Genomic DNA, 15,514 nt, shown 5'->3' with positions numbered 1-15,514 from the left:
ATCAATCTATACTTATAGTATCTACTATTACTTTTGTAGTAAAATTTATGTTTAGCTCTCATGGTTAAAGATTTTGGGCTCTTGAATTAGCCATTAAAATTTTACAAACAAAATACTTCAATTTAAAGTCTGTGGCGGTCTGTGGACTGGAAGATAAATTCTATAATGCCTAAGCACTCGCTTAAATTTATGAAACAATTTTATACATACCTATGTACAACTCATTTGAATTAATAAGAATATTATGAATGCATATTTCTATGCAAAGTTTTATAATATTTGATATATGATTTTACCACGCTTTCATAATTGATTACACAACAACTTATATTCTTATCAATCTAATAACGCACTTGCCCTATTATTTAAGCTCGTAAGAGTTAGCAAATTTTTCAAATCCATGGAAAGTCAGAAAGGAACATCGATAAGCATCATTTATTTTAATGCATATAAGATTGGAAAAATTTGCCATCATCATAAGTTATGTCCTATTTGCACGAAATTATCTCGTGCAAAGCTATAATCTCAATAGTTTTTTTTAGAAAACGTGGTTCAATCAATTCGTAATGTATAAATTTATTATCTATTTATTAATAAATCACTCAATGGCTTTTTAATCCATTCGAGCTTACTGAACCATTTGTGGTTACGCTCCTGGACTTTTTGGGCGCGTAAGCTTTTTGGTAAAAGTCGTAGAACATATAGAATATGATAACGACATTTGGCATGAATAATAAGACAAGGAATTTAGATATTTTGCAATCTTCTTTCAATGCTTGGCTGGAATGAATCAAAATAATGCAGAATTGGATCTGAAACAAAATATAAAATATGTTTAATAACAACTATAATAAAATTTATTTACAACATTTATGCTTTAATTTGAAATGCTTACATTTAGTAAATTGCGTTGATATTTTAGTAAGAGGAAAATAAAAAAAAACAGTTTACAACAGTAATAATAAATTTATTTTCAAGTAAATACATACCATTTGAACGATGGTTAACGACCTCTTCCACCAGCTTAGTTTATTCTGCATTGCTGGGCCCGCCAAAGCCAAGAAGTAATATGTGTACATAAGAATATGAACGACACAATTCAGCATTACGGAAAATGTGATCATGCCTCCTATAATATAATCATTTTAATTAAAAATTATCCAATGAACAAGATGATGCAAATAAGAATCAAAAAATGAAAAAAAAAAATACAAAGAATTTCAAACAATTCATCTGAAACATTGAAAAATATTGGTTTGAGTCGTTCTATTTTCATATTCTGGGAGTAAAATCATTATTTTTCCAGTAAAACTTCTTTAAACGCGACTAGGATGTGAATCCGTACAAATGCATCGGAAATTTCGTTACGCCCGAACTGTATTTCATTCGCTCTCAATGAAATCATTTCAATGCGGGTCGATTGTGATTAGTCGTCGTGTATGTGAATAGAGATCTGTCGTTGTATGCGTACCGGCATCAACGTTGTATGCGTACATATATCAACAAGGAAATCGGCATAGATAAATAAACATTTTAAAGTTACATGGTAGTACAAACCTTGATTTAATGAAAAATGCCTGAATCAGAAGAATATTTTATCCTGTTACTTGAAAATAATATAACAAATTAAACATTTGTGTCGTGCACTAAACGTAAGTTTATTTATTAGAAATTATTTCTATATTATTCGTATTTTCTATAAATCTTTGAAATTATTAAAATGGAAAATATTTTTTTAGACAAGACAGATATTACAGCTGTTCAAAGAATGATATTATATCGCAAGCGAAAAAGTAAAAAAAACAAGCAGTCAATGAATGTATGTTAATTTTAATTATATGAAGTTCTTCAAACACAATTACATGATGAGTGAAGTTGCAAAAACAATATTTGTTTAAGCGTTGTTTAGCATAATCCACTGTGTGAATGAATATTATAAAATTTATTAATCAGCAATTACTTCATTTCTCTAATGAAGGTTCATTTCTAAATGCTAATTACAATGACAAACCGATGATGTCATATTTAAAGTATGACTTTAATTACATTTTATAATGGTCGACACTAAAAATGCGTGCATCACGAGTGTTACCATATTACTTACATTATTCAAAAATGTTATATGATGTATTTATTTTTACTTAAATGCCATCTTGTACAGTAGAAAATAAGTTTTACTTCATCGTGTGTGAACCTTACGCGCACTTTTTTTCTGGTATTTGTTGTTTTATTAAACCTACTATGAAATAATATATTCAAAATAATTCTGCTATTAAGTAGTATCTAAAAAGTAAGTTGCATACTAATAAGGCAAAACATATTATTGATTTATAACTCTTACTCAATGGTTCACAAAACAGCAAGTTGAATTGACTCGCAGACAATTACACTGGTTTATTGACTGGAAATCACGAGTTTCTACAGCTAATGATTTTAAATTTATTAGACTATTATCAAGCCTATTTGGACGTAAGGTATTCAATTATGAAGTGCAAAGATTCTGAAACTAAATTTCAAAACAGATTGTTTTGAGAAACGCTCTCAAATATGTACCCAACTATATATTATATAATTAAACATGATTTTAATTTAATTTAAAATTTAATTTGCACCAGGCAGGAGAAATAAGGACAATATGGTATATGTGAACCAAATGACACAGAGGCTTTCTTTAAAAATTAGCTAGTTTTACTAATCTTTCCTCGACTATATAATGTGAAAAAAAAAACATTATAATAATCCTTCCAGATGTGGAGCGTCATTGTCACAGTTTTGTCTCACAATCAGTTTTCAGTTCAAAAGTGTGCCTCGCCTTCAAATATTTCCTTTGAGAATGGTATCGTCATGTTTTTGTGGTACTTGTTTATGGTTATTTGTAATTATTTTTTATTAAAATCATTGAACTTATGCCAGCACTAGTGATTTCGATAGTAATTTTATTACCTTTTTATGTAATATCTGAAGGTCAATTGTCGGTTATTCTTCTTAGGCCAATAATTATTTGACTAAAGTAATAGGTCTAATATACGTTGTATAGATTATCATAACAAATACATAAAAATTGGTTCATATTTAATTGTATTTTCAGTTTTGATGATTTTTTAAATATAATTTGTATAAGTTTGATGCCAACACATAATTGTTTTAACCATATTTATAAAATACGATTTCCAAAATTAAATATGAAATGTTTGTCATACCTGGAAAATATTTGACTCCAATCCATGCTAGTAAAACCATGGAGACATGATGATAAACATGAAGGGCTGACACCTGATTCTGTTTTTTTCGCAGAACGAAAAATACGGTCTCAACCAATTCGACAATTTTTAGCATATACATCCACCACATCATGGCTGTAAATATAAATATAGAAAATGAATTTTCATTATTGTCTTAAATTGCTCTTAAAGTTATAAAAATGAAATGACATAGAAACAGTTCCGATTCCCGCACTAAAAGATTATCGGTGAAAATCATCAACGTAGTTCTTGGTAATACATATTCAGGCTGAATTTTTACAAACATATTTACTGAAATCTACGTAATTTACAATATCAAATAGTACATATATTTATCAGTATATTAGTTTCTATATTCCTTAACATGGGCCGTCAATAATGACGTAATCTATCGTTTTCATAACTAATAACCAAATAAATTGCTTTTGCAAATTACATTAAATATATTATAAAATTATTATGAGTAATACTCGAGATTAGGTTAGAAACACAATTTAGCAAATAATATACAGACCTGGTTGTAATTGAATACAAAATTTGCTGTACCATATATGGAACAAAAGGTTTAAAATTTGTATAGCTTAAAATTTGTGAAATTGATATTTACTGTTTCTGATTTTTACGTCTTGTTGATCTCATACTCGGAATCTTTGGTAATTTGTAGAGCATACTCATTGATGACGAATATATTTCTCAAGGTAAAAACATGTTTGAGTAAATGTTTATTTTGAAAATTCGAAAGCGCTACGATCTAATATTAGGATAATTACATTAATAAAATTTTATTAACGAATAAATTAATATAATTTGAAAAAATAATAAAAATCACTTACATGCTGCTCGCATTGCCTCCGGCGATGTAGATGTGTCCACCGGTTGGCAACCCATGCTGTACGTTGTTAACCATCCCGAATGAAGAATCTATTCAAAATTATTTATCAATTAAAATATTAATGCAGAATAAAAAATATTTCTTTATTTAATATAAAAATCAGGCAATACATATGTGCTGTCATGTTACAAGTAGAAGACATTTGTGCCAATGTTTTTATACAACGTCAACAACTTGCACTTGTAGCGTATTTGATTGCTTTGTAATATTTGTGAAAAATTCAACATTTCTGAGAATATAAAATTGTTATATTAGTACAAAAATATTGAGACAAAAGTGTATAAAAACAAATATCTATTTTTTATCCCCATCAGGCAGCATAAATAATACCAAATTGAAACCCCAAACATCAACATAATTATATTTAGAGTTTAATGAACCTCACTTTTATAGCCTCTTAGAACTTTTATTTAAACATTAATAATTAATTAAGAGTCCTATAAGCTATTGCTATAATATTTCTTAACTACGTCGTTTTTTGAAAGACAAGGCAACGATAGACCAATCTCTATTTGATTACAAGTCAACAATGCCGGAAAAAGACCTTTTTTACTTGAAGACATATTTCCATCTATACTTTCAAGTAAAAGCCTATATCACTACGGCTTGATGTAAGGCTTTCAGAGATATAATTTGTGCATATTTTTTAGAAGATACAACTTGCGCATATTTCTAGAAGAGAATCTATATATTCACCATAACAAAAAAATTCATTCAGTTTCAAAGTTTCATGGTTAGTTTATTTTACTCACCCCGTGTATGAGAGCAAAGCAAGCCACAACTTGTCCCAAATTATAAATAGCCAATACTGCTTTGAGGCTACAAGGTTTTCGTAAAGACATGTAAGCCGGTCCCCATGAAAACACTGTGTAAAAATATACTCCTAGTACTGTGCATAGTGAAATTGGTGACACCAACGGCCAATCAATTGTCCGCTTATCTAAAAAATAATAAAATAATATAAATCACACAAATTTTTCTCTATTTGAACATAAATTAGAACTGTGCTCTGTAAACTACAATGGTACCCCGCCTTACAAGCTTAATTCGTTTCGTAAGCACGCTCGCATGTCGAATTGTTCGTATCTCGAAGCAATATTTCGATATAAATACATTGAAATGCTATTAGGGAGCATCCATTAATCACGAGAGGTTTTTAGGGGAAAGGGGGGTTTGACAAAAAATCACGAAATTTCTCGTGCGGGAGGGAGGGATATAGTGAAATATGACGTGTATTTATTTTTTGCCTGATTTAAAAAAAATCCAAACATTAAAAAAAAAAATACATTTTTTTGTGACTAAAAATGCACGTTATGTTTGGAGAGGGGGTCTAACATAATTTGGAATATTACCATGTATCACCAAGTTGGAGGGAAACTCCAAAAATCCTCAAAAAATTGATGGACGCCCCCTTAATTCGTTTCAGCACAGTATTTTTTTTTCAATAATAAAAATAAATGAAACATTTATTGCTAAGATCAAATACCTATTCTGCAAAAACATAACATATTTCTAAATAAAAACGTCTAAATTATTATTAAACTAGTTTTTGAGCTTGAAAAAACTATTCAATAAGGATTATTATTTTTTTCTTCAATTAATTCTAGTAAAGTGGGCAAATATGAGTTGGGTATGTCTCGTCATACAACCCTGATGCTCACGGGGAATGCTTTCGGGGTAATTTTCATCCACATACTTTGCAACTTTGTTTCAGATTGCACAAACCAGTGCATAACATTAAAATTAATGAATTAAATATTTCAACTTCAAAATAATTCACTCTTAATATTTGTAAGATAGTTAAATGCGACTTCAAAAGGTTAATAACATGCAAAGCAAGTTCGATCAAAAATATATAGGAGGAAGTCCCGTAACGCCGGACGGCACTTAATACCGGACACTCTATTCAACACGTATTATTTAAACGAGTATAAATCTTTTTATCTCAAAATACAAGTGAAAGGGGTGCGGGGGGCATACAGGTACATAATCACGCGCCAAGCCTCGCCTGTGACGCACACGGCCACGGCGAGAGCAACCCTTTGCTGTTTTAAGCGCAAAATCACGGCGTCACCTAAATATCAATGGAAGTAATTCTAGTATATTCATGCATTAACATTTCTGTGGTATGCAAAGATAAAAGTAGTACTTGATTCTTATCCGTAAAATGGTAAAATATTATTAGATATTTTTAGTAGGTACCACTAAATGATCGAACAAGTCTATCCCTTAGCACCGGACACTAAGTCGTCCCTTAGCGCCGGAGAGTAACGGTATTAATATTTCTTGTGATAATTGACGTAATTTATTCTAATTATTAAATTTTGTTCTGTATGAGTGCTAACGGTCACTACATACCCCCATTTTTTGTATTTTCCAGTCAAAGAATGAAAAACTTAGTGGATAAATAGTGATATTTTTTGCAAATCTAAGAATATTCGTCAAACACACATGTGCAGACATTTCAGAGTATGGAGATGGCTACATATGTGATCAATGCAGGTTATTTTGAAATGTCCGGTACTAGGTGCCACTTTGTAAAATGATATTTTTTGTTACCAAACTTTGATTGATAATATTAATTATTTTTTAGCAAAGGTTGCGTTTTTGTTAATTTAGTTTAATTTCTAACTTTGTTCTCTAACATAAGTCTACCTAACATAAGCCATAATTAAATAAACATTTTGTAAAATATTTTTTGATTTATTTATAAATAACCTTAGGTGTCCGGCACTCGGGGACTTTCCCCTAATTTATTATTTTCATTTATTTTTAAAGTCCCTTATTTCAAATTATCGTGTTGTTTTATCGCTTTATGTAAAAATGTAATTTGAATTTAAAATTTCGCCAATTACGATCAAAAGTTTTAGAAGCTAAAACTGACTCAACTAAAGCTAAAATAAAAATTGAATATTGTTTCTATTTACGCGAGAACCACTCACCGAACATCAATTGTTAAAACTTTGAGTGTGATATTTAGATTCAAGATTTCAGCGTAAATAAAATGTGTAAATTTTAAAACAATACTTTGGGTATTTAAAAGAATAAAGGCGTCATTTAAACACACTGCGCAAATACGACAAAAAGAGATAAGGTTGATATATCCTTCTAAATACAAAATCCTTAAAAATATAAATTGTAGTAAAAATTCAGAAAGGCAATATCATTTGATATAATGAATTATAATAATTAGAATATTATTTAATATTTTACCTGATAATTCATACATGTAGTAATTATAGTAATGAATTAGAGACATTGTTTTGAATTATTTTCACCAGAGTCAATATAGATCTTCAATCTGTAACAATAAGAAATTTTATTTAGAAACAAATATTACTAGCTTATTTAAACATAAAATTATATATGGATTGTGCAATTATCATATATATATATATATATATATATATATATATATATATATATATACATACATACGTATTTACACACACATCATCCAATCACATTCAGACTCAGGCCAACTCAGACTCAGACTTTACTTAATGACATATGGTATATGTTAATAATAAATATATGAAACTTTTAATTGAAGTACTAAAACCGTTTACGCTAAAATTAAAAAAACCGGTTTGTAAACCGGTTTAAAAACCGGTTCTCAAATTTGTTCCGGTTCCGTTCGAAAAGGAAAGAAACAAAAATTATTACAAAACCCATTTTGTGCACATATATGTATGTTTATTACAATAATAGAAATATTTAATAAAAATTAGTTGACTTATAATTTATAAAATTCACTTATTAAATCATTTTCTGTATGCGATTTTTTTTTGCCGTTTCGGCTCGACAATACGACTGTATATATATATATATATATATATATATATGTATTATATATATATATATATATATATATCACACATAAGTTCTAAAACTAAATACATTAATAAAGTTGATCGAAGTTTTATGCATATTGAAAATATAATCATATTATGTTTTGATAATTCATTTAAAAACTCCATATTGATTTGCAATAGTTTGAAAAAACTCTTTTTGACTTATTTTTATCAAGTTACTCTTACGATATTATTATACAATATTATTATACGAATGAGTACATGTTGTATTCCACAGTATGCAAAAATTTAGACAATTATTTCTTTCCACATAACTGAAATCGCGAAAGAAAGGAAACTGATAAAAACGATAGTTTTTACTTAAGTATTTAATTGTACACAAATTAAAATATAAAATACGATTGTGTGACATGTTTTTAGAATATTTAACTATTACTAAACATTGAGAAACTATTTTCATTCGTAAGTGTCGTACATCATTGCAATATTCCGCTAAAATGTTAATATTTAATATTTACTAAGTTAAATAATAAAATATTATTATTTAACTTAGTTTTATCATTGAGAAAGTATAGATTTGCCATCTTAAACAAAGTATCCTCTTGTTGGTGCTGAGCCTTTTAGCTTTAAGTAAAATTGTTAAACAAAGAAGCATCCATTAATTAGGTTGTAAATTAAATCTATCAAACAAATCTATCATATATATATATATATATATATATATATATATATATATATATATATATATATGATAGATTTGTTTGATAGATTTAATTTACAACCTAATATATATATATGATAGATTTGTTTGATAGATTTAATTTACAACCTAATTAATGGATGCTTCTTTGTTTAACAATTTTACTTAAAGCTAAAAGGCTCAGCACCAACAAGAGGATACTTTGTTTAAGATGGCAAATCTACACTTTCTCAATGATAAAACTAAGTTAAATAAACAATTAAACAATATTTACTATTTGTTTATTTATTTGAGATGTACCAAAATCTCAAAAATGAGTAATGATATGATTTTTTAAAACTACAATATTTGAAAGTACAGGGCAAAAGATTTGTAACCAGCAGGCCATGTTTGAAAATCTATAGCAAAAGTATTTTGTTTCGTTGTTAGTTTTTTGTTGTAAACACTGTTGTTGGTTTACGAAACCTTAATATAATATATAATATTAATAAGATGTATTATTGTTTTTAAGTTAGATTCAACAGTTTTTTTATATAACTTCTAAAAAAGCTTGCATGTCGGTGGAGTAAAAAGAATCAAGTAAACCTTTACTCGGGCAAAGATGTAAACAACAAAAATAGTAAACAAAAAACTAAATTAAGTTAAAAAAGCAATTTAACTAAGAGACGAATTGAATTAATAGTTACTCCAACTACTAATAGAAAACAAAAATATTGGAAAGTTAAAACATTTATAGATTAAATTTTAATTTAAAGTAGTTATAATCCAAAAGTGCTTGGGTAAAATCGATATAAATGATTTTCGCCTTCAAAATAAGTATAGCATTTGTTTCTGAATCACCACAATTGTCTATGGTGTGAAAATAATATAACTTCTAAATTATATTATTATATTTATATTATCAATAAATTTTCGCAATTGTTGGAAAGCAGTTTATTAATGCTTTTTCCATGAGAATTTGCGCAAATCTGCACATGTTGCAACATATCTGGATATAATTACCTATTGTTTCAAAATAATTATGGCAAATGAAAGATTTCTCATATTGAGAATTATTATGTAAATCTACGAGAATATTCAATATGACATGTAATATACATTATATAAAGTGAAAAATTGGTTAGTATTTATTGAGTTACAATAAAATAGTTTATATCATATGTATATTATCAGTTATGTTTGTATGAACACGTTTTGCTTCAGAATATTTCCTCGGAATAAAGAAAATGAAGCTTGTCACTGCGTAATCATTATTTTTGTTCTAGCTATATACATATTAGTCATAATAATTATTGAACTTTTTTATTATTAGAAAATAGTTTAATCTTGAAAAATAAGTCAATCTGAGTTATCTGGTTTTTCATCAATATAATTTGATATTAGCCTATATTTTTCATTATGTAAATGTTTTTATTTATTATTGCCTAAATCTTTACGCCCAAGTCTCTGACGATTTTATATCACCGATACCCTGTAGACATTCATTTCACATACGATATAAAATTTATCAAAAAAATTTATCTTAAATAACCGACAAAAAATTGATTTAAAACAAACCAAATTAAAAATGGACAAAACAGTCAGCCATATAATTTACACTCACGTGTAATCAAATACAAACAACCTTCGAAAATTCTAAACTTGATATCTTTTCTTTCCAAAAATAAAAGAAACTAGTCGTGCATGGCATCGTCCCTTAATACTAAGGGACGATTAGTATGTGTGTGTGAGCGCGGAGTAGGAGGGATGAGCTAAAAACATGTGCATATAAGTTTTTAGCTCATCCCTCCTTCGGTTCAAATTTTCTAGTTGAAATATATTTAAAAAAAATATTGGCAATCAAAAAATTTTTAAAAATCCGGGACAATCCGGGTCAAAACACCTAAAACCAGAACAAATAGTGCTTTTAGAAAAAGCTGGGATTGTCTCGGCCAATCCGGGACGTATGGTCACCTTACTTAAGACATATTGCTGGGACTTCCCGTACCGAAAATTAAAATTCTTAAAAAAGCTTATTGAAAACTTTGAAAAAATTAGATTTGTGTTTTTAGAAATTTTTGAAAAATTAGATTTTTTTATATTCTGAGTTTTTTGAAAAATTTGAACTTTTTTTCAAAGCAATCGTGTTGCGTAGCTGTTTTAGAGATGAACTATTGAAGCGCGTAAGCGTCGTGTCTAATGGATAAACATTATAAAAATGTAAACAAAATTTGTACTTATTATTGAAATGTCTATAAAATATCTGATAATTTGATGTGCTCATGTCTGATGCCAATTTTTGACTGTCAAATGGCACTTTTTTAAACATTTTTTATTGGATTTCCGAAACTGCTGTACATGCCTTTTCAAAAATTTAATCAGCTCAATTTCGTCAATACAAATGAATTGTTTTTTCATTTTGAATCATTTAAATTGGACGCACCGTTCTCTCAAAAACTGAATTTCAATTTTTAGCACGGCGGTCATTTGTATTTTCGAAATTCAAATGGAATTTTAATTATTCAAATCGGTCGATCCGTGTTCCCGGCTCACACACATACACACACCCACGAATGCATTAATTTTTTCTAAGGTATGCCAAAATATTCAGAAATCCTTGAAACATAAAAATGTGCAAAAACTCTCATTTTCGATTTTTTGCGATTATTATAACTTACCCTGCAGGAAGTTAAATATAATATATACTACTGACATTTTATTTATTATGGAATTGCAATAAAATTTCTGATTTACAGAAAATATAAAAATACATATTTCTGATATAGTTGTTCAACACGTTTAGGGATTTCAAAATCTTGACTTTCTTTATGATCAGCTAAATCGATAATCTGTATTTCGTGTTAATAGTTTGTTAATTCATTGGCTAATTGTAAGTTTCATCTAGAATCTCGATTTTTCTCACAAAGAAGTTTTCTGTCACTTTCAGTTATGATTATTGAATATTTTTTCACTTTTATGATCTACACTTTCACTCATGCCATTGATGCTATTCATTGTTTTGTATGCTGATTAACGTAGAGTTCCAGACTTTTCTAGTTATGGTAAAACAGAATATTAATTGCAATACCAACAACTTAATGATAATGAGAAGATTCAATAAACTATTACTATTTTATTTATATCTAACAAGACTAGATAAATTTATAATACTGGGACAGAATAAAACCAAATTGCAAAAATCACAACAATGTTTTATTATTTTTGTCACAGTTTTTAAAAACAGGGTGAATACTAATATCAATATATCAACAATTCACATTACAAAACGGATGTAAAAAGCTTTTATCGTTCATTATACAAATATTGATCAGTTTACGGCAATCGAAAATCTTGCTTGATTGGAAATGATTTTGTGCATTTGTTTATGAATTATTTCGAGCGTATTAATACCAGCGCGATAATTGATAATATAAAATTCAGAAGCAATTGTCCATCCAATTTGCGAGGCAAGTCGCATACATTTTAATAGGTAATTGTCTTAAGAATTGTGTGTAATTTTCAGTAGTGGTATCCACATTTCGCCAAATTGAAGCCGGGGTTCCTCAGGGCCGTAATCTGGGGCCTATTTTATATATCATTTATACTCATGATATTCCAACATGCAACGATACATTCACAGCGACTTTTACTGACGACACTGTTATAGCGGCTACTGACTCTAATCCTGTTGAAGCCAGCAAAATACTCCAAGAATATCTAGATGCAATTAAACTTTGGTCCAATAATTGGAGAATAAAAATTAATAAAAACAAGTCGAGCCATATAACCTTCACGCTGAAAAAGGGTAAATGCTCTCCTGTCAGCATAAATAATAATGTTGTATCCGAAGTCTCCACCATCAAATACCTCTGTATTCATTTGGACTAAAAACTAAACTGGATACAACATATAAACCAAAAAATAAAAGAGCTGCGTAGCAAAGTCAGGTCAATGTATTGGCTAATAGGACGTTATTCCAAGCTATTCCTGAGCAAAAATTTTTTTATCCAAACCTATTTAGAGACAACAATAAAAAAATTTAGGACTCATCACAAGCGCGCCATGGTATGTATCTAATCAAAACCTGCATAATGACATCCATATCAAAACAGTACAAGAAGTGATCAGCAAAAAAAGATCATCTCATTTCGCCTGGATTTACAACCATGTAAATACAACCGCTGCTGTTGGACTCTTAACCCAAAAGACAGAAGAAGAAGCAACCAGCAGATCTGCTTTAAGTAACTAGTGATCCTCAATGGAGGATTATTTACACCTTGAGAAGTAGTCACTACTTGAGTTAATATTGATCCAAACAGCCATAGAACAACAATATGTTCTGATTGCTGTTACACAATGTTTAAAAAAAACGTAGTAGTATGTTGTTAGTTTTCCCAAAAAGGTAAGCATGGTGGGGACAATGCTAAATAATGTCCCTTGTGTCTGGAAGTGTTAGAAAAGGACGATTTGGTTTTCTTTTCGGGCATTTAATCACTATCAGTTATGACGATTTTGTTGGCACACACTTGGAACAGATGGTGATTATGTACCAATGTTAGAAACCTTATCCTGAAAACCCTGCAAATTTTACTTTTTTAACACAAGATAGAAAACAGGTACCTTAAAAAGCCAAAAAGAGACATCAAGACCAACAAGATGAGTTAAAAACTCTTGAAAATCAAAAATATTTGGCTAATGTTCGAATGTCACAAGAGAACTTAGTTTTGAAATAGAAAATCGCTGTTGGTCTTCTGTTGAGCTTAGCAGATTCAAGCATATTGAAGAGATATGAATATTTCGGAAAATATGTGAAAATTTTAAATATCATTGTTTTTCTTTTTTTTATTTTTTTATTTTTTTATTTTACATGGCTGTGGATTTTTCGATCAATATCATTGTTAATAAGAATGTTTCATATGCAGAGAAAATAAAGCATATGGCTAGTGCATATATTACTGAGAGCTATTAAAGCTATAAATAACACTAGAGTACAGGGAAGATATATTGACGCATATAGCAACTACTATACTCAATTCGTGAAGAATTTACCATGCCCTAAGTAAGCAAGACTGCATCTATCTTCATGACTTTGATCGCAGATATACTAAAGAAGAAATAAGTCTTGGAAAACACCAAGAATATGAAAAAAAACTGCTTGATAAAATTAGCTTGAATAAAATTTTGGCAACTGATAATGTTAAGCTTAGTATTGACAAAAACATAGCATCTGCATCGACGGAAAGGATTGCAGGTAAAAATTTGCTTTCCGAATGATACATCAAAGCAAACTACCATTCGGACTTATCACGAGGCAGGCATTTTTGATCGAATTGGATACAAATGATCTTGGATGGAGAATAATATATACCGATAGAAATATGCGCCAATACGCTGCTAATCCAATGAATTACATTTTTGTTCCTTGCGCAACAAATGCGCAATTGGTACATTTTGATAATAATCAAATTCATATTCATGAACTCCTGTAGAAACACCTCAGTATGCAAAGCAAATTTTTTACAATTTTTGTATCAAATTTTATGATGCTTAGATAATTTAGCTCAGTTAGAACGATGATTTGTTTTCAAAAGTGTGCGGTGGGTACGGTTGTGACATGTTTTTCGGATTAAGATTAAACAGAAAAAAAATCTAACTTACCCTAGACAAAATACGAAAGAGTAAGAAAAAGAAAAATTCAATACGAGAAAAAAAAGATTTCAAATAAATTCTTGTTCACTTTGTTTAAAAAATTATTTTTGGTTACAGATTGCTATATATTTTATTCATAAGCTACGTTTAAATGTTTATGTTGTGTTGTGTTACATATTATTTTTATTATTATTATTATTATTGACGATAATAAAAGTCATTTTGGTGTCAATAGCTATTGATTTTTAACTTATCGTTATGCCTGTGACACTCTTCCCTACCTATACCTCTGTGAATTGTACCAGTTTTATAATAAGTAATTTTATCTCTTCGTATTAGTCGTCAATGAATAGACGCACCAGTTTCAGGTTTTTGCTTCAAATTCAGAAAAAAATACGGACATTACGTCAATCAATTAATATATTTTCAATGTTGCAGTAATTATTTGAAATAATTTCACAGAGTATATATAATAATCAAGGACTTCTGGATTTAGTGTACAATTATTTATCACCGTCGATATGCAAATAAATGGTCAATCGATGTGGTGATGCTTTATCAAAAATTAATTTATGCAAGTCTCGCAAAACAGCTCAATCTCAAGGTCCATCGATAAATATAATAATTAAGAATTAGACATTACGATTTTAAATAATTTTGTTCACAATCTTTATGTTAGACGATTATCTTAATTGTTAAATTATTCAGTTGCCCTTGATTTTTCATATAATTTTGTTATGATATATTATATCTCTTTACTTACGTTGTATACTTTGAATTTTTGTTTTACGTTTATATTTGTATATATATATATATATATATATATATATATATAATTGCTTTGTTTACACCTAAAATATCTTTGTGCAATCTTAATATTATATGCTTTTGCATGTATATAAATTATTGCAAATGTCAATTATTAATAGTTATTATTTATTAAATTGCTTGTCAAAGTATTAAAATTATTAAATTAAAGTAATTATAAATTACTTAATTTAATTTATTCATGAACATACACACATTCAAACTGACACACAAATGCATTATGTTATATATATATATATATATATATATATATATATATATATATATATTTTTAGAAAAACTTATACATAATAAATATTATTCAAGGATATTTTAAAAAATAATTTACTTTTAAATGAATAATTTTTACTTCACAGAATTTCTGAGCAGTCATCATTTTTCTTGGCCTTAAGCATTGTATAAAGATCTG

At 28.5% G+C, this 15,514-nt stretch overlaps 1 protein-coding gene across 1 annotated transcript; it reads right to left on the bottom strand.

Moving 5' to 3' along the window:
- Positions 1-602: 602 nt before the first annotated feature.
- On the bottom strand, positions 603-7,429 carry LOC113375919 (elongation of very long chain fatty acids protein AAEL008004-like). Its single transcript, XM_026615858.1, has 6 exons — positions 7,348-7,429; positions 4,887-5,074; positions 4,076-4,163; positions 3,201-3,356; positions 990-1,129; positions 603-812 (listed from the first exon to the last, which is right to left on the bottom strand). The coding sequence occupies exons 1-6, from the start codon at positions 7,361-7,363 to the stop codon at positions 603-605; spliced, it is 798 nt and encodes a 265-aa protein (XP_026471643.1). The 5' UTR covers positions 7,364-7,429.
- Between the last annotated feature and the right edge of the window lie 8,085 nt (positions 7,430-15,514).

The sequence above is a fragment of the Ctenocephalides felis genome, unplaced genomic scaffold, assembly GCF_003426905.1.
Source record: "Ctenocephalides felis isolate EL2017-DRISC unplaced genomic scaffold, ASM342690v1 CF-g0.4_SCAFFOLD_01886, whole genome shotgun sequence".
In the NCBI taxonomy this organism is placed as follows: Eukaryota; Metazoa; Arthropoda; class Insecta; order Siphonaptera; family Pulicidae; genus Ctenocephalides; species Ctenocephalides felis.
Note: the sequence above shows the minus strand (reverse complement) of the source record. Positions and strands in the feature narration are given on the sequence as shown.